This window comes from Sorex fumeus, unplaced genomic scaffold (assembly GCF_029834395.1).
Source record: "Sorex fumeus unplaced genomic scaffold, SorFum_2.1 ptg000037l, whole genome shotgun sequence".
NCBI classification, from domain to species: Eukaryota; Metazoa; Chordata; class Mammalia; order Eulipotyphla; family Soricidae; genus Sorex; species Sorex fumeus.
In genome coordinates, this window is record NW_026606094.1 from 74,468,389 (window position 1) to 74,493,265 (window position 24,877).

General features: G+C 42.7%; 1 protein-coding gene across 1 annotated transcript in view; it reads left to right on the plus strand.

Moving 5' to 3' along the window:
- Nucleotides 1–484: 484 nt before the first annotated feature.
- Nucleotides 485–24,877, plus strand: part of AVL9 (AVL9 cell migration associated) — a 72,135-nt gene continuing 47,742 nt past the window's right edge. The window contains exon 1 of the mRNA XM_056118263.1: nt 485–808. Within this exon, the coding sequence (XP_055974238.1) occupies nt 716–808 (93 nt within the window). The 5' untranslated portion in view covers nt 485–715. The remainder of the gene's footprint in view (nt 809–24,877) is intronic.

Sequence of the window (24,877 nt, forward strand, 5' to 3'; positions counted from 1 at the left end):
CAAGCCAATTCCAGATGGAGAATTCATTTTTTAATGAACTTGAAAATATGCCGTAGCTCTTTGTCTCCAGGGTTTTTCTCCCTTTCGGAGACATAAAGGATAACTACAAATTATGTGTAAGTGGCAGACTCTTCAGTATATCATGTGTTCAGAGAAGCACTTCCAATTTTTCCCTCGAGATAAATGTTCAAATACAAGCAAGTGGAAGCAACACCCCGGGAGCTGGAGGCAGGTGAGCCCAATCGCTCCCGGAGGCCCCGTAATCAACGCGGAGACTAGCATCCCTCTGGCGTCCAGCTCCGCTCCCCACCCTTAACCCCGTCCGTCCACAGGACTCCTCCCCTCCAGGCCCCGCCCCGTTTCTCAGACTCCGCCCTATCCCTTACTAGCACTCGCCTCAAGAGCCCCGCCCCCGGGAAGTCCCCGCCCACCCAGGCCCCGCCCCGCCCCGCCGGGGCCCTCCGGTGCAGCCCGCCCCGCCTCGCGGCCGCGGCCACCGCGTCAGGTGACAGCCCGGAAGCCGGGGGACGCGGCGCAGAGCGGGGCGGCCGCGGGGGGCGGCGCGGAGCGGTGGGTGCGCGGCCCTCGTGCAGCGCCCGAGCTGACACCTCAGGTCCGCTTGCTCGCCGTCCTCCTGGGGCTCGCCGGCCCATCCGCCCCGCCGGCCGCGGCGGTTGAAGACACCGTCTGGCCGGCCCGCCCTCAGCGGCCGCCCATGGAGAAGGCCGGGCGAGGCGGCGACGGCGCCCCCCGGGGCCCGGTCCTGCACATCGTGGTGGTGGGCTTTCACCACAAGAAGGGCTGCCAGGTGAGGAAGGGGGCCCGCGCGCGAGCGCTCCCCCGGGCCGGGGCTGCGGTCCTCGCCAGCCGGCGCGTCACGCCGCTCCCCGCCGCGCCTCAGCCTTCCTGCTGCCCCCGAGCTCGGGGCTTCCAGGCGGAGGAGTTCCGCGTTGACAGGCGGGAGCGGGAGGAAGGAGCGGGGGGGAGGGGGGTCGGCCCTGCCCCTCCCACCCCCTTCCCGTCGGCGCGGACGCTCTGAGCCCCCCCCCGCCCCCAGAACCCCCGCGCAGCCCAAGTGCGTTTTTTTCCAGGGGATGGGTTCCGGGGGCTTCCTCACAGACGCCCGCCGGGCTTGGCCGCGCGGCACACGCGGTTCCGTGGGAAAAATCCACTTCCTTTGTTTATGCGGGGACGCCCGGGGATCCGGGGTGCGGGCGGCGGCGCGTGGGCTCCGCAACCCCGCCCCCCCAGCCCCCTCCCGGCCCGGGTTTTGTTACTCCATCCGGCCCGGACCTGCCCGGATCCGGTGCCCCGTTCGGGATAGATAAATGCATTTACCTGGAAAGCGCGGTTGTAGAGCCGTCCCGGGTGAGTTTCCTCGCCCAGCCGCGGGAGCCCGGGCGCTCTGCTGCTCCCCGAGCGAGGCAACCGAATAGAAACCGGAATATTTCATGGAGAGCCAACCCTGGAAGGCAATGATGTCATGCTGTACTGGTGGTTGAACAATGCATCGAAAAGACTTCGCTGAAACAGACATGAATTTTTTTTTTAAGTACTGATTTCTGCCACTAGGTTATGTAGTATTCGGCGCCACGTTATTTCACAGCTTAAAACGTCGTATACTTAGCAGACGGGCCAAAGTTAAAGTTCGTTAGTGGATAACAAGAGAAAAGCGATACGGGGAATGAATGGAAAAGTGACCATTGAAGACTGCTTCATATTCTTGACTCTCAGGTTAAAAAAAAATGTTAGTCTTTGAAAGGCATAGACACCAAAGAGGAATTGGCATTATTCAGTGTATTTTTAAATACTCTGTATTTAAAATACAGAGTATAAAATACAGTGTATTTTTTTAAATAGCTGTAGTATAATGTAAGTTGGTTTTATGGTTTGTTTGTTTCTGTTTTGGGGCCACAAGAGGCTCTGTGCTCAGAGATCACTCCTGGGGCTCTGGAACCATATGGGATGTGGGGAATCAAACCCAGGACCGATCCTGTGCAAGACAAGTCAGCTGCATCATCACTCGGGTTGTGGTAAATTGTTTTTTTGTTTGTTTGATTTTGGCTTTTTGGGTCATACCCAGTGATGCTCAGGGATTACTTCTGGCTCTGCACTAATTCCTGGCGGTGTGCAGGGGACCATATGGGATGCCAGAGATCTAACCCAGGTCAGCCTTGTGCAAGCAAATACCCTGTCAGCAGTGCTATTGCTCCAGCCCCTGTAAATTGTTTAAATTGGCAACATTAGGGAAAAGACTGGATATTTGATACTGTGCCATGTACCATGGTATGTTAACATTGCACCATAGTTTGCTTTTTGGGTCACATTTGATGATGCTCAAGGATTACTTCTGGCTCTACACTCTGAAATTACTCCTGGGGGTACTTCGGGGACCATATGGGATACTGGGGATTGAACTCGGGTTGGCCTGTGCAAGGTGTGCAAGACATTCCCTTACCCACCATACTCTCACTCTGGCCCTTGAATATCTTTGATCTCAACAGCCTTTGTAACTTACTTTTAGATAGGACTGAAGAAACAGACTTGGAGGGAGTAAAATAATCTTTCTGAGGTCATGCTGTAAAACAGTTTTTTTTTTTTTTTAGTTACTTAGACTTCAGATTGCTTTTGGCACCATATGTGTTCATTCTGCTGGCCCTGTGGCATTTAAATCTTGCGGAAAAGAAAGAAGTGGGAGCCTGTGTCCCACCAACTGAATGTATTTTTTTGAATACAAAAAAGAATACTAGTAGAAGACAAAATCTCATACCTTTTCCTCTCATCAAAGGTCAGGATTATTTTTTTCTGTTGTTGTTTTTATAATATATATTTTTTCTGGCAGGCAGGGGAATCAAACCTGGGTCTTTCACATGCATGCAAAGTACAGTTCTCTCCTCTAGAGCCAACTCTCTTACCCAGTTATTTCAAACCTTTTTATTGGCAAAAGTGATGTCATTTTTATTTCCAAAGAAGAAGTACTCATTTTACATGTACATGATACAGGGCTGGAGTGACAGTTACAAGGCAAGTGCCCTGCATACATTTGGATCCAGCCCCACCAGGCCTGATCCCTGAATTCAGAGCCCTGAGTAAGCCTTGAGCACTGTTAAATGTGGCCCCAGACCAAAAACAAACAAAAAGTACATGATATTGCTTAGAGTTGAAAAAATAAAAAACCTGGAAAGGTGGAAGAGCTTTGGCCTCAAGATACAGTGCTACTTCTTGGCATTTCTCTGGCTTTTGATTTCAGAACAGAGATAAAGGTGAACTGCTTTTGTAAAATGAATACTACATTAGGAGTAAGGAGTCTGTTTCACACAGTTCCTATGACCTGTAGCAAGTCCAAATTGCTGAATTGTTTCTGTATATTATTTTCCTGTACCAGATATTTTGGTTTTGGGATTTTTTTGTTTGTTTGGTTTGGCTTGGTTTTTTGGCTACACCCTTGAGGGGGGACCACACACTACTCCAGCTCCTGCTTATCAATCATTCCTGACTGAGATCAGGTCACCATGCAGTGCTCTATATAGAACCCAGGTCTCTTGCCTGCAAAGCAGGCACTCAGCCTCTTCCTCTATCTCTCTGGCTCCTATTGTAGAATTCTGTATCAAAGTTTCACCCCTGGAAGGGATCCTTAAGAGATCATCTACTCCAGCTTTTCTAGTTCAGTAAACTGAAACCCAGAAAGGTTAAGTGACTTAAACATACTTACATACTGAGTTTAGCACCATCAGAGACAAACCAGAGCTGGATAATAAATAGTAAAAACAGTTTCATTCATAAAAGCTATTGCAGTACTGAGAAAGAGAACTTTATATACAACTGGACATAATACCAAATTCAGTTAGGAAAAGTGAGAATTTATAGCCAAGAAAAGGGTAGGGGAGAGCGTGGGGTATCTGTCAGTGAATGGAAAATTACAATTGCATTTAAGGATAAAGAGAGAATTTCTGGCTAAACTGACTTCACAGGTTACTTGGAAAAAATGGAGAATTTTAATGCCCCAAGATTAGGGTGAGTTGAAGAGAATTCAGAGGAACCAGAGTCAAGTTTGGTTTAGGAGCAACCCTTGGTTATCACTACTAACTTGGAACCCCAGATCTACCTCATTTTTATTACTCCATCCCTCTTAATAGAACTTTTAGGTTGTAGGGCTCTTATTGACAGGAAATTACATGCCTTTTATTTTTTTTAGTCCTTGTATTTTTGTAACGGTGCTTTACAGAGAGGAGGGAATTTTTTTTTTCCACATGGAGATTAACCCAGGGGCCTTGTCACGCAAGCTCATTGAGTGTCTGCTTATCCGGGCTGCCAATGGAAGAGGATGCAACAAAAGATGAAAACCCTGTAATAGCTTATTTTGGTTCCATAGCTTATAGTGACTTGTTTTCTTGTTGGGTTTTGGGACAAGTTTTGGTTTTGGTTTGGGGCCATATCCAGCAGTGTAGTGATGGCGACTTCTTCTGGGAGTGAGGGCTGCTTCTCTTTCTGCACTGGGGTTGAGTTGGAACAGGAGCCTCCCACATGCAGAGCACATACTTAGCCCAGTGCACTGTTTCTCCACTCTTAGGGTTTTTCTTACTGCTCACTACAAAAAAAGCAGCTTGTAAGAATTGCACTTTGCTTTTGTCTGTATTATGGCAGAAAATAGAAAAGTCTTAATTTTGCAAATCAAACTTGGAAAAAAATTTTTTAAATTTTATTGAATCACTGTGAGATAGTTACAAGCTTTCATGTTTGGGTTACAATCACACAATGATCAAACACCCACCCCTCCAACAGTACACATTCCCTACCACCAGTATCCCCAGTACACCCCACCCCCCACTACCACCCTCCTCCATGGCAGACAATATTCCCCATATCTCTCTCTCTCTCCTCTCTCTCTCTTTCTCTTTCTCTCTCTCTCTCTCTCTCTCTCTCTCTCTCTCTCTCTCTCTCTCTCTACTTTTGGGCATTATGGTTTGCAATACAGACACTGAGAGATCATCAAGTTTGGTCCATTATCTATTTTCAGCGCACATCTCCCTCCCATCCTGACCGATTCCTCCAGCCATCATTTTCTTAGTGATCTCTTCTCTATTCCAGCTGCCTTCTCTTTGCTCATGAGGCAGGCTTCCATCTATGGAGCAATCCTCCTGGCCCCTGTATCTATTGTCTTTGGGTGTCACCCTCATGTTATATTATTCTGTACTCCACAGATGATTGCAGTTCTTCTATGTCTGTCCCTCTCTTTCTGACTCATTTCACTTAGCATGATAAAATTTGGGAAATGTTTTAACTAGCCAGAATGCACAGTAAAAATTAAAAGGTTATTTTTAGATTAACTTATTGGACATTTTATAGCTTTTACAAGTGTCAAATATGTATATTTTAACTATTTAACATTAATAGAGCTCTATTTCTTAGACTACATGTGACTTAATTTGATAATTTATTGTTCTGCAGAAATTGGTTGAAAAGATAACATGATTTCTAGATTCATTTTAATTTTTTTAATTATTTTTTTTCCTTGTTTCCACCAGTTGTGCTTCTAAGCTCTGACACTATGCCCAGGGATCACTTATGGTTGGGTGGGTGGGGCATATGGGTGCCAGGAATTGAACCTGGGCTGTTGTATCTCCTGGGCTATCTCTGACTAAAGAGATTTATAGATGTGAGAATCTGTGAAACTTTTATTGGAAACACTCTCTAGTAATTAATTGGGTTATATTTGTGGGCTTGCTCTTTTAGTCCCTCTACCCAGACAGCAGAGCCCATGAATGAAAATTTCTCTCCCAGAGTTGCATGATATTAACAGGACAGTCTGGTTAAAAAAATAAACTTGCTGGAAACATATTTGTACACATTCATGGTGGTTCACTCAGCTAAAATATATGTTCAACAGTTGTGTAAGAGTATAGAAAAAGATGGGAAAGTCGTTCATTCAGCTACATTTTGTTTTCATTTTTGGTTGTCTTTTTTTACTTTTCTTGCGTCCGTTTTTATAATGTAATCAAGAACTGTGTCAATTATGCCAGGTAAAATGGTTGTACAAAAATTCCCAGTGCATATTAGTTCTCATTTTTGGAGGAGGCAGAACTGGGGAGCAGAGGTTGGGGCTCAGGAGCCACTGATGGCTGTGTGGGTCTGGGCCCATGGTGCTGAAGGCCACCATACATCCTGCAACCCTCAGCTGGGCCATGAGGTGCCTTGGCATAGACTTTGGACCTCTGCAGGCAAAGCATGTACTCCAGCCCATTGAGCTATCTCACTGGCTCCTCTATTAGTCCTTAAAGGATATTCTGTCCTTTTGCAAATGATTATCTTTTGTAGGTGTGCACAGATTTGTTTTTTTTTAACCCTTTAAAATCCAAACTTCATGTTTCAGAGTTTATGCTGTCTACCACTGTTGCAGTGTTGCAGAGAGTTGTGTTAAGATTTCCCGTCAGAATGGCTTAGGTCCTTCATTCTTCATTTTAAGATTCCCAAGTATAATAGATTAAAAGTGCAAGTCATGGGGACAGAAAGAAAGTTATTGGAGACATATTTGTGGGTAGGGCACTTGCTTTGCATTTGGTTGACCTGGGTTCAGCCAGGTCTTGCTCCCAAATTAAAATAGAGCGCAGAAAATGTGGACTGTGCCTCTAACTTCAGATGGGGTTCAGTTATCTGAGGGACCTGCTTAGATTGTTCTTCTGAGTGTTGAGAGTGCTGTGGCCATGTTGGTTACCAGTTCTTTCCGTGTACTGAGGTTATTCATAGTGAAAATCCCCGAACTTGATTAGAGTTTGTAAGTTTTAGATTTCCATGAGCCTTATTAATAGTAATGCCCTGCAGCTGCCTGCCCAGTTAGAAATGATCAGGTAGGGGAATGTGTTAAATTCCCATGGACTCCTCAATTAGGAAGGTGCTCTGTGTGTTGTGATAAGGGGGTCCTGTTATTTCACTCAAATCAAAGGGTGAAATCTGTCTTCTATTCCAGTTGTGTGAACCCTAGCCTTGGTATGTAGGGCATGTTCCTTTGTTTCATTTCCTATATTTTTATTTTCACCTTTGAGACCTGTAGATGAATTTTATTTATTTTGGGGTCACACATGGCTGTGCTCAGGTCTTATTCCTGGCTCTGTGGCTCAGGAATCACTCCTGATGGGAGTAGGGGACAATATAGGGTGCCAGAGGTTTAACCTGTGTCAGCCATATATGCAAGGCAACATGGCTGTACCAACCTACTGTATTATCTTTCCAAACCTCTGCAAATAAATTTTAAATATTGCTTCATTAAAATTAAAATAAACTTTATCTTAATATGTCTGATGATCATTTTTTTACTTTTATTTTGAGTAGTATGTGGAAATGATTACTTCTGTAGAAATATATTAGTTTTCTCTAGAGATCATTCTAGTTCATTGATATCCTTAACATTTAAGCAAGTTAAAATATTGCAGTAGCATTCAGAAGAGTTGTGAAATATTTATCCATTTCGACTCCTCTATTTCCTTTTTAGTTTAGCATTTAGCAGTGTCATTTTTTCCCTTAAAGACTCACTTACATTTAGACTCTTTAACATAAGATAATTTTGGATACCATCCATATAGTAATTTATTATAAATTGTCTTCCAGATTTCATTTGTTCTTTTGCTTTGTAGGAATAAATATGTGAGCTTTATCTGACAGGGTAACAAATACTGGGAAAAATAATCTAATCAAATGTATATCAAAGAAACTTTCTGACTCTTTCATGGATAAGTTGGAACTTTTAATTTTAATTTTTTATTTCTTTTTTTGTTTTTGCTTTTTTGGGAGTCCACACACAACAGTGCTCAGGACTTGCTCCTGGCTCTGCTCTCTGTTCCTGGCAGGGTTTGGGGGACCATATCGGGTGCCAGAGTTTGAATCCTGGTGGACAGCATACAAGGCACTCATGCCCTACCCACTGTACTCTCTTCTCCAGCCCTAATTATTTGTTTAGTTTTGTTTTTTGGACACACCTCACTGTGCTCAAGACTTAGTCTATGCTCAGAGTCACTCCTGACAGTGCTGAAGGCACTGTATGTGGTTCCAGTGATTAAACTGGGATTAGCCATGTTTAAGGCATGTCTCTTATAATATTATGTCTCCATTCTTACAATATTTGGGGTTTTGTTTGTTCGGGGGGCACACTTGTCAGTGCCTAGGGTGGTCTTCTGGTTCTGTGCTTAGGGATCGTTCTGAGGACGATACGCAGTGCTGGAGATCAAGCCAGAGTTGTCTGCATGGAAGGCAAATGTTTTACCTCCTATACCGTCTCTTTGGCCCCAGTTGCGACTTTTTTTTAAAACACTGAATAGGGAGAAAATAATTGTTTTCAAGTGATGTTATAATAGTTGGAATTATCACTCAATTTTTTAAATAATTTTTTCCAGTAAAACTCATGGTTTTATATCGATAGCAGTTCTAATTCTTGAAGAAGCTAGTCTCTACTAGTCTTCTTTTTAAAGCGCAAATTGTTAGAGAACTTGAACAAATGTTTACTCTAGTTCCAGCCTGAGTAAAGCAGCTTGAGACAGAGACAAGAAATTTTCCTGCTGGTCTGAAAGGGCTGATGAAGGAATATCTGTACCGGCAGCATGGTAACAGGTTTGGAGGAGATGGTGGCAGGCGGGCCAGGGTATTGTTTCATTGTAAGATGCACTCAGGCCCGGTGCACTCAGATTTTGGTGACAAATGGCTGGTTGACAAGATTATAGTTTTTGGCACCTGCTGTCGATGAATTCTCGTGGTGACAGTGATAAAACATTGTTGGATTAAGTAAGATTTTTGTTGGATAAAGTGTGACTATAGGCCAGAAAGTAAACCCTTGGAAAGTTATAGAGTAGGGAAGAAGGATAAAGATTCTTTAGTTTTGTTTGGGGTTCTCACCTGCCAGTGTTCAGAGGGCTACTCTAGGGTTGGTGCTTGCGGATCCATCCTGGCAGTGCTTGGGGACCACACCCAGAGGTGTTCTGGGGCATAAACAATGCCTGGGATTGAGCCTTGTTTTCATGTGAGACAAGCATCCTTTCTGTTGTACTATCTCTTGGCCCTGATCTGCCATTTCATGTAACAATATACTTTGTTTATATAGTAGGAACAAAAATCATAGGGATTGAACCCAGGACCTCATAGATCTAAGGTCTGCACTCTATCGCTGAGCCACATCCCCTGCCCTTGTATCAATATAGTTATAGTTCTTCCATATTAAATGTAGCATTTTAAATTTGCTCAAGCATTTTGTGGATACATTTGGTGAACTGATCTCTGTTTTAGGCATTTGGCATTCCAGTTTTTTTGCTTTGTTGAGTAATGCTGAGAAGAACATCCTTGTGGATGAATCTTCGTACCTTTTTCAAGAGATTATTTCTCATCTCCTTATTTTTCTAAAGATCTTATTAAAACAAACACAGTTGACTGGCACAGTCTCATAACCAGGCTCGATCTGTGGTATTCTCAGTTAAGCAGGGTTTCCCACATGCCTCTGACTAAGCTGAGCTTTTGCTAGCCTGCCAGAGGGAGGTGACAGGGCTTAAGCAATTGCTTCTCATGTTGTTTTAAAAGTGTTGTACTTGCCAGCTTCCCCCAACCCCCGACCACCCTCTTTTTGTTTCTGTAGTCATTGGGCTGGGAAACCACTTATACCAAATGTACTAGAACTATGTTTGAAATCAAATGACTCGGGTAATGAAAGAGCTCTTAACACTTAGGCTTGTACGATATTGGGGACTTGTATGAGAGCTGGTTAGGCTGATAGATGCTTTTCTCGCTTAGTTGGTTCTTCAGTGTTCTGGGTAATGGTAAAAAGTCTGACAGCTGAATCAACTGTGTTTGGGTGTCCTATTAATTAGATTTAGGACATAACTCGGTGTACCTTTCATCCTTCTGATGCTTATCACTGGTCTGTTGTGTCTTCAGATATGGGGAAGTGACCGCTTGCTTGTTATGAAACTCACCCTGTTCTTATGGCCTTGCACAGTGATGATCGTCATTTGTTAGACTCCCTTTTGTGGATTTGGGGCATTCCCAAGAATTGGAATCCGTTTTACCCCATTTACGTTCAATATTGAAATGCTGAAGAGCAAACCAGAAGTGATATGCATGATACCCTTTCAGTAACAGCGTTGCAAACCACAATGCCTAAAAAGTAGTGAGAGAGAGAGAGAGAGAGAGACAGAGAAAGAGAAAGAAGTATCTGCCATCGAGGCATGCTGCAGGGGATTAGAGAATGGGGGAGAGGAGCAGTGCTGCAGGAGGGAGACTGAGGATTTGCTGACAGGAAATGTGCACATGTGAAGGGATGAGTGTTGGAACTTTGTATGGCTAAAACTCAATCAATCATGAACAACTTTGAACTATCTCACAGTGCTTCCATCACAAATGGGGAGCACGGGAATGCAGATTGGGGTGTATAAGAATGCTGGGATAGAATTTATTAAAATTGAGTAAAGGGCAGAGAGATAGTACAGTGGGTAAGGCTATTGCCTTGCATGGCTGACCCAGGGTTTGATCCCTTGCATCGTATATTATCCCCTGAGCACTGCCAGGAGTGATTCCTGAGTGTAGAGCCAAGAGTATCCTAGGTGTAGCCCCTCCAAAAAATTAAATTGACTTATTTTCTAGGAAATTTCTACTATTTCCTGTAAGAAATATTTTATATAACTTTGATATCATCTTTGAATATATTTTCAGTAACCTACAAGGCAAATAATGTTCTGTTTAGATCATTTTGTCCATAAGATCAGTCTTTGTTCTTCCATCATGTTTTTACAAATTTTTGTCCCCTGTCCCGAGTGATGTGTGTAACCTGAGGCAGGTTTCCTATTACTCAGGGACATTGTTTCTTCATCTGTAAATTGAAAACTACAAATAAATAATTGCTAAGATTCTCTCCATGATTCAAAGATGAAATCAGCGAACATTTCCTGTACATCCTTGATCAGAGACTGCACTTAGAAATATTCTGCAGGCAAAACTAACATTTGGATATAGTAGACTGAATAAAGAGGAACTTTGTCAGATGATGATCCGTGTCTTGATGGGGTGATTTCCCATAGATTCATTAAAGACTAGGAATTAGGTACTAAAGATCTTTTTCCCTTCACTCATTATAATTTACCTCAAATCAAAATAATTTTGTTTTGTTTTTGGCTACACCCAGCAGTGTTTAGAGCTCACTCCTAGCTGTGCACTCATTGTCACTTGGGGAGGTGTTCAGGTGACCTTTTGGAGTATCAGGGATTGAACCTGGGTCAACTGAGTACAAGGCAGGCACCCTACCCATAGTACTATTTCTTTAGCTCCAAATCTGAATAATTTTAAGTTTTTTAAAATACAAAGGGCTGGAGCGATAGTACAGCGGGTAGGGCATTTGCCTTGCATGTGGCAGATCCGGGTTCGATTCCTCTACCCATGACGTATTCGATATGCCAAAAAGAGTAACAACATGTCTCACAATGGAGACATTACTGGTGCCCGCTTCAGCATCGATGAACAATGGGAGGACAGTGCTACAGTGCTAAAATACAAAAATTTCTCCCTACAGACCTTATAAATTCCTAAACTATAAACTAAGCACTCTTTATTTATTGTTCTCTTTGTCCCTACCAGTCATGGTTCTTTTGGCACCGGTTTTTGTTATTTGTTTCTTTATTTGAGGCACAGGATTGACAGTTCTGTTCATGATATGGTGTCCTGGGTATAACATTTCAGCACCGCACCCTCCACCAGAGCGCTCCGCTCCACTGCTCCACTTCCCTCCACCATTGTCTCAGTGTCCCAGATTGACACTGTCTTATAGATAAGGAAGTTGAACTTTAGAGTCTGACTTGTTCAAGGTGAACTGAGTGATCTGAAGTAATTAACTGGGACTTGGTGTTTATGCAGTTTCAAAGACACCTGCATTTATTTACGCACTGGACCAGACAGAAAGTTCCCAAACTTATTTGGCTTACTGTCTCTATGGGAAAATTCACTCAGTGATACCCCCCTCTCCCAATTTAATTTCTTCAAGCAGATAGTGCCTTCCATTGCACCTAAGACTTCTACCACCTGCCCCTCACCATCCTTCTAGCACCCCTCTCTTTGGAAAGCCCTCTAGGAGTTCACATAGTTGTTTTAGCCTCTGGGTTTTGGGTTTTGATATTGGAACCACATCTAGCTTGGGGTCTACTCCCAGTGGTGCTCAAGTAACCATGCAATATCAGACCTGACACTCCCATATATGAAGTGTGTGCTCCAGCCCTTCATGTTGATTTTTTTACTTAAGTGAAGTAAAATAGTTTAACAGGAGGTACATGGGCTTCTCCAGAGGGGAAAAAAGCTGTGAGTACACACGACACGTTGAACACTGGCCAATCTCCAGGGTGGAGAATAAGCCTTGTTGATTTTTTTTAAAGTGTTTGATTGTCATACATTAAGGTATACCTTTGGAACAGTAAAGTACATAAAATTTAAGGTCATGGCTTGATTGTTTCCATACGATACATTCATATAACTGCCATCCAAATGACATTGATCAGTGTCAGCACTTAATGACATTGATGAATGTCAGCACCTCAGATGACCTCCACATGTGCCCCATCCTGGTCAGTAAGCATCTAAAGCTGAATCTTGTTCTGACCCAGAGCACCAGAGGCTGCACTGATGTCTCTTCCATGTCTGACATCTTCCCCCTACCACCTTCTTCAGGTGAACACAGCCAGCCATTCACAAAGTTCCACCACTCGAGGGCCCACAACAACTTGCCAAGACATAGGTACATTGTCTGAAGAGCTCTCTCGTCAGCCAGCAGATTTTCAGTCAAATTTATACATCCACATTTGAGGATTAAAAATTAGTGTAGTTCTTAAAATGTCTTAAAATGGCTTTTGATAGCAGTTGAAAGGTGTGACTTTATTCCCAGTGGCCTGCTGACATGCGAACCGAGAAACACACTTATCCCCTGATTTTTAAAATCCTTTCCCCCATCCACTCTCTTTTCATTTAACCTTAGTTGTACTAACATTGATAAATATCCACTGGGTTGTTTTGTTTTATCAGTTTGGGGAGGGAGGGTTGGAGCATGGGAGGCCTTCCAAGTGAGACACAGGAAACCTGGGGATTTTCCTGGCAATTTTCAGCCAGTGACCTAGAGAATGTGGTACTGCTTGAACCATGAGTTGCTGGGGGTTACCTAGGCCATGCCAGCATTGCTGGGGTATACTGGTCATGCTGGAGGGACCGTATGGTACCAGGGGTCCAACTGGGACCAGCTACAAGCAGCGCCTGTACTTTAATCCCTGTATCACCTCTCCAGCCTCATTTCCTCAATTTTATTTCCGGATATTGCATACATAGGTGAAATCATTCAGTACTTGATCACTTGATCACTTGACATCCCAATACTCATCGATTTGCTCGAGCAGGCACCATTCATCCCTGCCACGTGCTAGTATAGCCCAATGACATCTGCTCGCTCCAGGAACACAGCCTCAAACAGATCATTCAGGGTCTTGACGAAGAAGTCTGACCATCTTGTAGGTGGATGGCCACGTGATCTTTTGACGTCCCGTTGAATCCAGTCAGTAACAGCTCTAGTCCAGTGGTCATCTCCAAATCGCATTACATATCCAGCCCATCTGATTTTTGATGCCTTGGTAAATGAGATAGCGTCACTGATTCTTGATCATTGACAGAGGTCAGAACTCTGAATTCTTTCTCTCACTTGAGTGAAACATGATACTCCAAGCATAGCTCTTTCCATTCCTCTTTGGAAGACCCAAATAGCATTCTCATCCTGTTTTCGTAGGGCCCAGGTCTCTGAGGCGTATGTTAATGCAGGAAGAACAGTGGAATTGAAGAGATGTGCCCAGAGCCGGAGGTTCTTCATCCTCTTTGCTATTTCTTCGACGCTCTTGAAGGCGTTCCAAGCCACTCTCTTCCTCCTGCACAACTCAGGTGCCAAGCCATTCATCATGTTGACTTCTTGACCTAGGTACACATAACTGTTGCATTCAGAGATGTTCGTTCCATTGAGAGAGAATGGAACGTCAGGAACGAGACCGTTTCTCATAAACATTGTCTTGGTGAGATTCAGCTGTCGTCCAACCTTTCCACACTCATGGTCGAAGTCGGCCAGCATTTGTGCCGCTTGGCTAATGTTTGGTGTTACTAGAATGATGTCATCAGCAAAGTGGAGGTGGTGTAGTTGCCGACTGTCTATCTTCACTCCCATTCTTCTCATTCCAGTCATCGCATGACGTTCTCGAGGGTGGCACTGAAGAGTTTTGGTGAAATGGTATCACCCTGCCGATTCCCTCTCTTGACATGGATGATCACTTCCTTGTAGGATGGTGAGATCTTGGTAGTGAATCCGTAATACACCTCACGGAGAATCCTGGTGTATTGAGTTTGAACACCTGTTTGGCTAGGGCTTCGATGACCGCTTCAGTCTCAACAGAATCAAAGGCCTTCTTTAAATTAATGAACGTTAGACAGAGTGGCATTTTGAACTTCCAAGAAACCTCAATGAGCTTGGTTATCATGTGGATATGGTCAATCGTGCTAAATACTTTGTGGAACCTGGCTTGCTCGTATGGTTGTCCTTCATCCAGTGTTCTGCTGATCCTATTCAGGATGACTCGAGTGAACAGCTTGTAGACGACAGAGAGCAGGCAGATCAGGTGATAGTTGCCAATGTCATGGATATCTCCCTTCTTGTACAGTAGTACTGTCCTGCTGGTTTTCCACTGGGATGGAACCTTGCATTCAAACAGGTAGCGTGTGAAGAGCTGAGCCAGTATATTGATGAGAACTGATGGCAGGTTCTTTAGGTGTTCAGTTCTGACCTTGTCTGGGCCAAGTGCTGTTCGCTTCTTTACTGACGAAATGGCCTGTTGGATTTTGGAAGGGAGAGCGTTGGGAACAACATATCCATCCTGCGGAATTTGGCATGTGGGCAGGTGGACGTGGCTATCGAAGAGATCCAAGTAAAAGTTATGGATAATCTTCTCCATTGTCCTTCTGGATGTGATAGATCCATCAGGACGTTGGAAGGCAGTCATCTTGCTCTTGTAGTTGGTGAAGGACAGGCGGGCATTGCAAATGCTCCCCCTGGCTTCTGCCGCATCTGCCAGCACTGCTGCTCTTCACTCTTTGAGGTCTTCCTTTATCACTTCTGTGCACAGCTTTGCTAGCTTGGACGTTCCTTGCGGTTGCCTAAGGCTTGTGCCAAGCCACATTGGCAAATGAGCTCAAGAGTTTTCAAAGACAGGCGTCTTTTTGTGGCTATCTCTCTCTCAGCATTCCCTGCATAATCATGGAGGTGCTGAACCAGTCGATCGTGTTCTTCGTCAATGTTGTCAATGATGGCATCTTCCCATTCACTACTTATTTACCTTTTTCCTTTCAACTGACTTTGCTTCAAATAATTACTTTGAACTCCTTACATGTCTCTGTGGGTGGCAAACTTTCTTCTTGTTATATATAGCAGTATATTCACGGTCACGATCACGATCATCCTGTTGTTTGTCGATTGCCTTGAGCAGGCACCAGTAACGTGTCCTTCATCCTAGCCCTGAGATTTTAAAAAGTGCCATATTTAAGGCTCTTTCAGGGTTAGGAGAATGAGACCTATCATGGTTACTGGTATTTGGCATATTGGGTACGCCACAGGGAGTTTGCCAGACTCTGCCGTATGGGCAGGTTACATTCGGTAGCCTGCCAGGTTGTCCAAATTAAGAACGAGATAATAAGATGTCTCTTCTGGGAGCTGGGATTTATAGTCTGGGTCTTGGCCGTTGATGGGATTACCTGGCACTGGGGACAGTTGGTGGGTGTCACCCCTGCCTACTGGAAGATGGAGGATCTGGGTGGAGGATGCTCAGCCCCGATCTGAGCAGGCTTGGAGATCTCAGCAGGAAATTATTCGATCATATAAATATGCCATAGCTTCATTACTCAGTTCGGCTGGAAGTTGTAAATAGTGCTGCGAATAGCATGGAGCATATAAATTTTTACATTAATGATTTTTGTATTCTTTGGTAAGAGACCTGAAAGTTCTGGATCAAATGGTAGCTCTAGCTTGAGTTGCTTTTTCTCTCCTCCCTCCACCCCCCCCCTTTTTTTTGTGGCGGTTGTCTTAGTTGTGATGTTTGGGATCACACACTTCAGGTTGCAGTGGTACTGCCTTTAACTTCTTGAAGAAGCTTTATACATATTCCAAAATGGTTGAACTAGTTTATATTTTCATCAGCAGTACACAGAGTTCTTTTTTCTCTGCCTCCTCTATAGCACCTATTAGCTTTTTTAGGCAACATTATCTCCATTCTCACAGGTGATGTGATATCTTGTTGTGATCTTAATTTGCATTTCCCTAATGATTTGTGATTCTTTGTTTTTTTCATATGCCATGAGCTATCTGTATATTATGTCCTCTTTGGAGAAGCTTATTCCAAACTTCAACACATTTTAAATTGGATTGTCTTTTTGTTGTTAAATTGTATGTATGTTAAATTGTCTTTTTGTTGTTAATTGTATGTTTTTATATCTTGGAATTTCACCCCTTTCAGATGTGTGGTACACAAATATTTCCTTTCATTCAGTGAACTATCTTTTCCATATATTTTCTTCTGCTCTACAAAAACTTTTCAGTTGAATGTAGTTTCATTTTTTTACTTTCTTTCATTTCATTTACTATTGAGGTCAAGTCCCCCAACACATGTATAACGGTAATGTCATGGAATGTTTTACCTGTTAGCTGTTAATGATATGACCAGGGTCCCACCACTTGATATGGTGCTCAGCGGGGGTGTGAGGGGTGTGGAAGATGTGTGGGGGTGGGCACTCACACATCCTGTTCTGGTGTTCTTCCTTAGAACTTTGACCCACGTCCTGCCATGTACTCTTTCCCAGATGTTTTTTTTTGTCAAAAAGTCTATAGAGAATCCCATATGCATTCTGCTATATAATGTTTCCAAAATGCTTACAGTACTCATTTCTTATCTTTTGTTTTTAAACACGCTAATTATAACATGTCTTGTGGTGTGTCTGGGTTTATTTTGATTGGAATTCTAGGCCTCTTGTATTTGGATGTTTGTTTCTTTCCCAAATCAGGAAAGTGATCAACTATAATTCTTTTTTTTTTTAATTTTATTGAATCACCATGAGATAGTTACACGCTTTCATGTTTCAGTTACAATCACACAATGATCAAACACCCATCCCTCTACCAGTGCACATTCCCCACCACCAATATCCCCGGTATACACCCACTTTCCCACCTTCCCCCTGCCTCCATGGCAGACAATATTCCTCATAATCACTCTCTACTTTTGGGCATTATGGTTTGCAATACAGACCCTGAGAGGTTATCATGTTTGGTCCTTTATCTACTTTCTGCGCACATCTCCCATCCCGACCATCTTTTTCTTAGTGATCCCTTCTCTATTCCAGCTGCCTTCTCCCCTTTACTCATGAGGTAGGCTTCAAGCTATGGAGCAATCTTCCTGTCCCATGTATCTACTATCCTTAATCCATAACCCTCATGTTATGTTGTTTTATACTCCACAAATGAGTGCATTCCTTCTATGTCTTCCCCTCTCTTTCTGACTCATTTCACTTAGCATGATAGTCTCCATGTCTATCCATTTATAAGCAAAGTTCATGACTTCATCTCTCCTGGTGCCGCAAAGTATTCCATTGTGTAGATGGACCAAAGTTTATTTAACAGTCATCTGTTCTAGGGCACTTGGGTTGTTTCCAGATTTTGGCTATCGTGAATAGTGCTGCAATGAACATATAGGTACAGATGTCATTTCTACTGTGCTTTTTTGCATCCTCGGGATATATTCCCAGAAGTGGTATTATGGGGTCATATGGAAGCTCAATTTCTAGTTTTTGAAGGATTGTCCATATTGTTTTCCAAAAAGGCTGGACTAGTGGGCATTCCCACCAAAAGTGAAAGAGTGTCCCTTTTCCCCATATCCACGCCAGCACTGGTTGCTTTTGTTCTTTTAAATGTGTGCCAGTCTCTGTGGTGTGAGATGATATCTCATTGTTGTTTTGATTTGAATCTCCTTGATGGCTATCGATGTGGAGCATTTTTTTCATGTGCCTTTTGAATAGCATTCCCATCCCTTTTTTCCTCTCTTCCTGGGACCCTTATAACATGTGTTATTCCTCTTGATGTAGTCTCGGAAGTTTCATGCACTGGTTTCATATTTTAAAATTCTCTTTTTTTACTTGCTCTTTTATTAGGATGCTTTCCATATTATGTTATAATTAGAGTGTTTAGAAACAAAAGATAAGAAACTGTAAACTGTATACTCTACAGTTCACTGACTCTGTAGACTTATTTCTCCTTGTTTAACGTTAAGCCTCTCTTCTGTATTCATTCAATCTGTTATTTCTGTTTGAAGACTTTCATTAGTTTCTCTGTCCTTGGTATAAATGTAATAGTTGTCCATTGATTTTTGTTTCATTTTAACACTCTATAACTGTACTTTGAAGCTCTTTCCAAGCAGGTTATGAAGTTCCACATTTGACTTTTTCCTTGAGTTTTGTTTTGTAGAAAAATTTCTTCAGTAGCAAATGACTAGGCATCTTCCTTTTGTATTAAATACAATGTGTTGAGTGGAAGAGTGGCATAGATCTTAAACTACAATTAAATTCTGCAGAATATTATCATAGGATGTTTTTCCAGGTGTCTCTGGTATCTGTTCCTGTATATACAGACACTGCTACACCTGTATGTATGATTAGCCATGGATTAACCAACACCGGATAGAAGTTAAGGCAGAGGAGGGCAATGCGGGTATGTGAACTTAAGCCTCCTGAGGAACAAAGAGTTTTTGAACCTGAGTTGGCAGGGAGGATGGGGGGTGGGTGACAGGTGAAACTCTCATCCCTTAGGCCAGGTCCACAGTGCAGGTTTTCAGTAAGTTGCTGTTGACAGTGGACTGGTCTTTGTAGGTTCTGCAGCCACAGTGAGGATGAGTGAGTCAGTCAGGGCTGTGAAAGAACATAAGATGTCTCCTTGCACTTAGGTGCTTTGACCAGGAGCCTGAAGCACAGTAGTGAACGCACTCCCAGAAGTAGCCTCTAGTGCTGATGGAACAGGTGCTCTGACCAGGCCAGGTGTGGAGAGGAGCCTTACTAATGAGGAGGCCACAGTTGGCGCTCCTCTGTTTCCAGCCAGCTGGGGTTTACACTACAGCCTCTGCACCTGGGGCTCACAGGTTTAGGCTTCACTCCCCACCCTCGATGGGCCCCAGCACAGTCTTCACCACGGGAACTGCCCGCTGACCTCCTGAACCTCTCACAGCAGAAATACTGGGTGTCTCCACCTTCACTCCGGACTTCCAGAAGCCAGTGCTGGTGTTTCATCTGTTCCCGGTGATCTGCTGCCCTCCAGAGGAAAACCTCTGCTTTGCACATGCTGTGGGTTCTTGAGTGAATTAGCTCTCGGATTCTAAAAGTTGCTGGGAGGGCTCAGAATGCAGGAAAACACTACTTTATACTTAGTGTTTTGTTATAAAGAATGAAATTTAGGAACAGCCAAAAGGAAGATATTGCTTAGGACAAGGTATGGGGGGAGAAGCATGGAGCTTCCGTGCCCTCTCTGAGCTCACCATCTTTTCAGTTTCTTCAAAGGGAACTCCTGAAGCCCATCCATGGCACTCTTGCTGACCAAGGCTTTATTACATAGGCCTGATTGCTTGTATTACTAATTATTGGTAATAGATTTTCTGATCTCCATTCACTTCCCCCTCCGGGAAGATCCAGGGAAAGACCCAAAGTTCCAATTCTCTAATCAAACCTTGGTCAGCCTGCTCCAGCTTGGAGCTTGTCTCACTTCAGTGGCATAAACTCTGCCACAGTTGAAAGAGCTTGTTAAGAATGCAAAAATATTCCTGTCATTCAGCTCAATTCCAAAGGTCTTAGATGCTCTTGGCCAGGAAACTTCAGGGACAAAGATATATTTATATATTGTTATATGACATTTGGGTAATGCTGAATAATTTTTAATAATAAAATGTAAAATATGTTAAACAGTAGACATTTTATTTAAAAATGAAATAATTTTAGCCATTAAAAGTTCTGCATAATTGAGGACTTAGAAGTCCTTAGAAGTTTGAATGAATTTTGAAATTTTTTTTTCTTTTTGGGTCACATCTGGCGATGCTCAGGGGTTACTCCTGGCTTTGCGCTCAGGAATTACTTCTGGCAGTGCTCAGGGGACCATATGGGATGCTGGGAGTCGAACCCGGGTCAGCCGCATGCAAGACAAATGCCCTACCCACTGTGCTATCGCTCCAGCCCCCTGAATGAACTTTTTTGATCTTATGGAAATAGTGTCAAGTACCAACAGAAGAAAAGAAATTGTATTGCAAATACAATACAAGCAGTCTAAATTTTTTTTTCATCACTGTTTCTTTTTTTTTTTTAATTTTTATTAGTGAAACACCATGAGGTACAGTTGTAGACTTACACATTTTTGTGCTTGGGTTTCATTTATACAGTGATCGAATACCCATCCCTCCACCAGTGCCCATTCTCCACCACCACCAGTCCCAGTATCCCTTCCACCTCCCTTCCCCCCATCCCACCCTACCACTGCAGCAGGGCATTCCCCTCCATTATCTCCTTTTGAGTGCTGTGGTTTGCAAAAGAGACGTTGAGTGGCAATCTTGTTCGGACTATAGTCTACTCTCATCACGCATTTCCCATCCTGAGAGGAACCTCCCAACATCCTTTATTTGGTGCTCCCTCTCTATCTGAACTGCCTTTTCCCCTAGCGTGTGCGGCTGTCCTTCAAGCCATGGAGTAAACCTCCTGGTACTTACCTTGACTATTCTTGGGTGTTAGCCTCCTATTTTGTTACTTTATGTTCCCCAGATGAATGCAATCTTTCTATGTCTATCCCTCTCTTTCTGACTCATTTCACTTAGCATGATACTTTCCATGTAGTACCACTTGTATGTAAATTTCATGACTTCATCCTTTCTGACAGCTACATAGTATTCCATTGTGTAGATGTACCAAAGCTTCTTTAACCAGTCATCTGTTCTTGGTTTTTTCCAGATTCTAACTATTGTAAACAGTGCTGCAATGAACAGACAACTGCAGATGTCGCTTCGACTATACTTTTTTGCCTCTCTGGGGTATATTCCCAGGAGTGGAATTGCTGGGTCAAATGGGAGCTCATTTTCTAGTTTTTTTGAGAATCTTCCATACTGTTTTCCAGAAGGGCTGAACCAGTCGGCATTCCCACCAGCAGTGAAGGAGGGTCCCTTTCTCGCCACATCTGCGCCAGCACCACTTGCTTTTGTTCTTTTGGATGTGGGCCAGTCTCTGTGATGTGAGATGATATCTCATTGTTGTTTTGATCTGCATCTCCCTGCTGATTAATGATGTAGAGCATTTTCTCATGTATCTTTTAGCCATTCGGATTTCATCTTTGATGAAGTTTCTGTTCATTTCGTCTTCCCATTTTCTGATAGGGTTGGATGTTTTCTTCTTGTGGAGTTCAACCAGTACTTTGTATATCCTTGATATCAACCCCTTGTTGGATGTGTATTTGGCGAGTATCCTTTCCCATTCTGTGGACTGTCTTTGTATTTTGGTCACTGTTTCTTTTGAGGTGCACAAGCTTCTTAGTTTAAGATAGTCCCATTTGTCTATCTCTGTTTTCATTTGCTTAGCCAGTGGCGTGACATCTTTGAAGACACCATTAGCTTCAATGTCATGGAGGGTTTTGCCGACTTTGTCTTCAATGTACCTTATGGATTCCGGTCTGATGTTGAGATCTTTAATCCATTTTGATCTTACCTTTGTACATGGTGTTAGGCAGATATCTGAGCCCATTTTTTTGCATGTAGCCGCCAGTTTTGCCAGCACCATTTGTTACAAAGGCTTTCCTTACTCCACTTCACATTTCTTGCTCCTTTATCAAAGATTAGGTGATCATGTATTTGGGGGGAGATGTCATTATATTCAACTCTGTTCCATTGGTCTGCTGTTCTGCTTTTGTTCCAGTACCATGCTGTTTTAATTATTACTACTTTGTAGTAGAGTTTGAAGTTAGGGAGGTTGATTCCTCCCATTTTCTTTTTCCCAAGAATACAAGCAGTCTAAATTTTATGGAAAAGATACCTGTTTGAAATTATGGACACATTTTTCTATGAAATAGTGGTAAAAATATTTTGGACTCAACCTAGACCTGCCTTAATTTTATCCATGAAAATTATTGGAACATAGGAGTAAATATAGTAACAGCCTTTTACTTACTTACTTTTATGAGCCTTTTTAAGCATTGACTAGATCACCCAGCACAGATCATCCTTTAAAATTCAATAGTATCAGATATGATACTCTGGTCACTGGTACTTGTTGACTCAATCTTTAAAAAAAATACGGCATGTCATCTCTTCTGTTCATTATAGTACTGGAAGTACTTGCCATAGCAGTTAGGGAAGAAAACAGTATGAAGGGCAATCCAGATAGGAAAGGAAGAAGTCAAGCTCTCACTACTTGCAGATGACATGATACTATACTTAGAGAACCCTAAAGCACCTACCAAGAAGGTCCTAGAAACAATAGATTTGTATAGTAAAATGGCAGGTTAAAAAAATCAATACCCAAAGTCCATGGCTTTCCTATATGCAAATAATGAAAGAGAAGAAAGTGATATGAAAAAACAATCCTATTCACAGTCCTGCCTCAGAAAATCAAGTACCTCAGAATCAGCTTAACTAAGAAGGTAAAGGACCTGTACAAGGAAAACTACAAAAAGCTACTTTAAGAAATAAGAGAAGACATAAGGAAATGGAGACAAAATCCCTGCTCATAGATTGGGAGAATTAATATTGTCAAAATCGGCAATACTCCCCCAAAGCATTATACTGGTTCATTGTGATCCCTATAAGAATACCTACTGACAATTAAAAACAGCATGGTACTGGAACAAAGGCATAGCCACAGACAAATGGAACAGGGTTGAATATTCTGACATACATGCTCAATATATGATCATCTAATCTTTGATAAGGGAGCAAGAAATGTGAAGTGAAGTAAGGAATATCTCTTTAACAAATTGTGCTGGTGAAACTACACGGCTACATGTATGGGTACTTGACCATTGTATGACTGAAAGCAAGCACGAAAGTTTGTAAGTCTGTAACTGTACCTCATGGTGATTCACTAATAAAAAATTGGGGAAAAAAAAAGGATACCTACTGACATTTTTCAAACAAATTGATCAAACACTCCTGAAATTCATATGGAACAGTAAACCTCCATGATAGCAAAAGTAATCATTAGAAAAAAGAAGATGAGAGGCATCACCTTCCCCAACTTCATACTGAACTACAAAGTGGTAGTAATTAAAACAGCATGGTATTGGACTAAGGACAGATCTGCAGACCAATAGGGTTGAATATCCTGACACACACCCTCAAGTATATGATCATTTAGTTGTTGATAAGGGCATTTAGTTGTTGATAAGGGAGTAAGAAATATGAAGTGGAGCAAGGAAAGCCTCTTTAACAAGTGGTGCTGGCAAAACTGGACATGCAAAAAAATGGGCTCAGACCTCTATCTAACACTATGCACAAAAGTCAGGTCAAAATGAATTAAAGACCTCAACATCAGACCAGAATTCATAAGATACATGGAAGAAAAGATAGGCAAACCCCACCGGGATATTGAAACCAAAGATATCTTCAAAGATGAAACACCACTGACCAAGCAAGTAGAAGCAAAGATAAACAAATGGGACTACATTAAACTAAGAAGCTTCTGCATCTCAAAAGAAACAATGACCAAGATACAGCATGGTCCAATACCATGCTGTTTTAATTACTACCACTTTCAGTATGATGTTGGGGAAGGACATCCTATGGAATGGGAAAGGTTATTCACCCAAAAACCTTTTGATAAGGGGTTAATATCAAAGATACACCAGGCACTGGTTGAACTCTATAAGAAAAAAAATCCAACTCAATCAGAAAATGGGGCAGTGAAATGAACAGAAACTTAAAGAAGAAATCTGAATGACCAAAAGGCACATGAAAAAATGCCCTTCATCACTAATCATCAGGGAGATGCAAGTCAAAACAACAATGAGATATAATCGCACACCGCAGAGACTGACACACATCCAAAAGAACAAGAGCAACCAGTGCTGGCGTTGATGTGGGGAGAAAGGGACCCTTCTTCATTCTTGGTGGGAATGCCAAATGGTCCAGCCTTTTTGGAAAACAATGTGGACCTTCCTCAAAAAAAAAACAGAAATTGAGCTCCTATTTGACCCAGCAGTACCATGTCTGGGTATACCCTGGAGGCCCAAAAACACAGAACAGACACACCATCTGCACTCCTACGTTCATTGCAGAAACAAACACCATCTTCACTCCTATGTTCATTGCAGCACTATTCATAATAGCCAGCATCTGGAAACAATCTGAGTGCCTGAGAACAGACGAATGGATAGAGAAACTATGGCTAATACCCACACCCAGGGAAAATAGGGACTAGGAGGACTGGTCAATGGTTAGAATTAACCACAAGTGCGTGTGAGGCAGAGGGTAAGATAGAGAAGGGACCAGTATAACAATAATAGCTGGAAATGATCACTGGACAAGAACTGAGTGTTAAAAGTAGGTAAAGGGATGTACCAGCTAACCTTTCAGTATCTGTATTGCAAACCCCAATGCCCGAAAGGGATGGGGGGCGGGGAGGGGGGGAGAGAGAGAGAAAGGGTGGTGATGGCAGGGAAAATGGGTACATTGGTGCTGGGAAATGTACACTGGTGGAGGGATGGGTGTTGGAATACTGCATGACTGAAACCAAATATCATGAACAGTTCGTAAGGGTCTCTCACAGTAATTCTATTAAAAAAAATTTT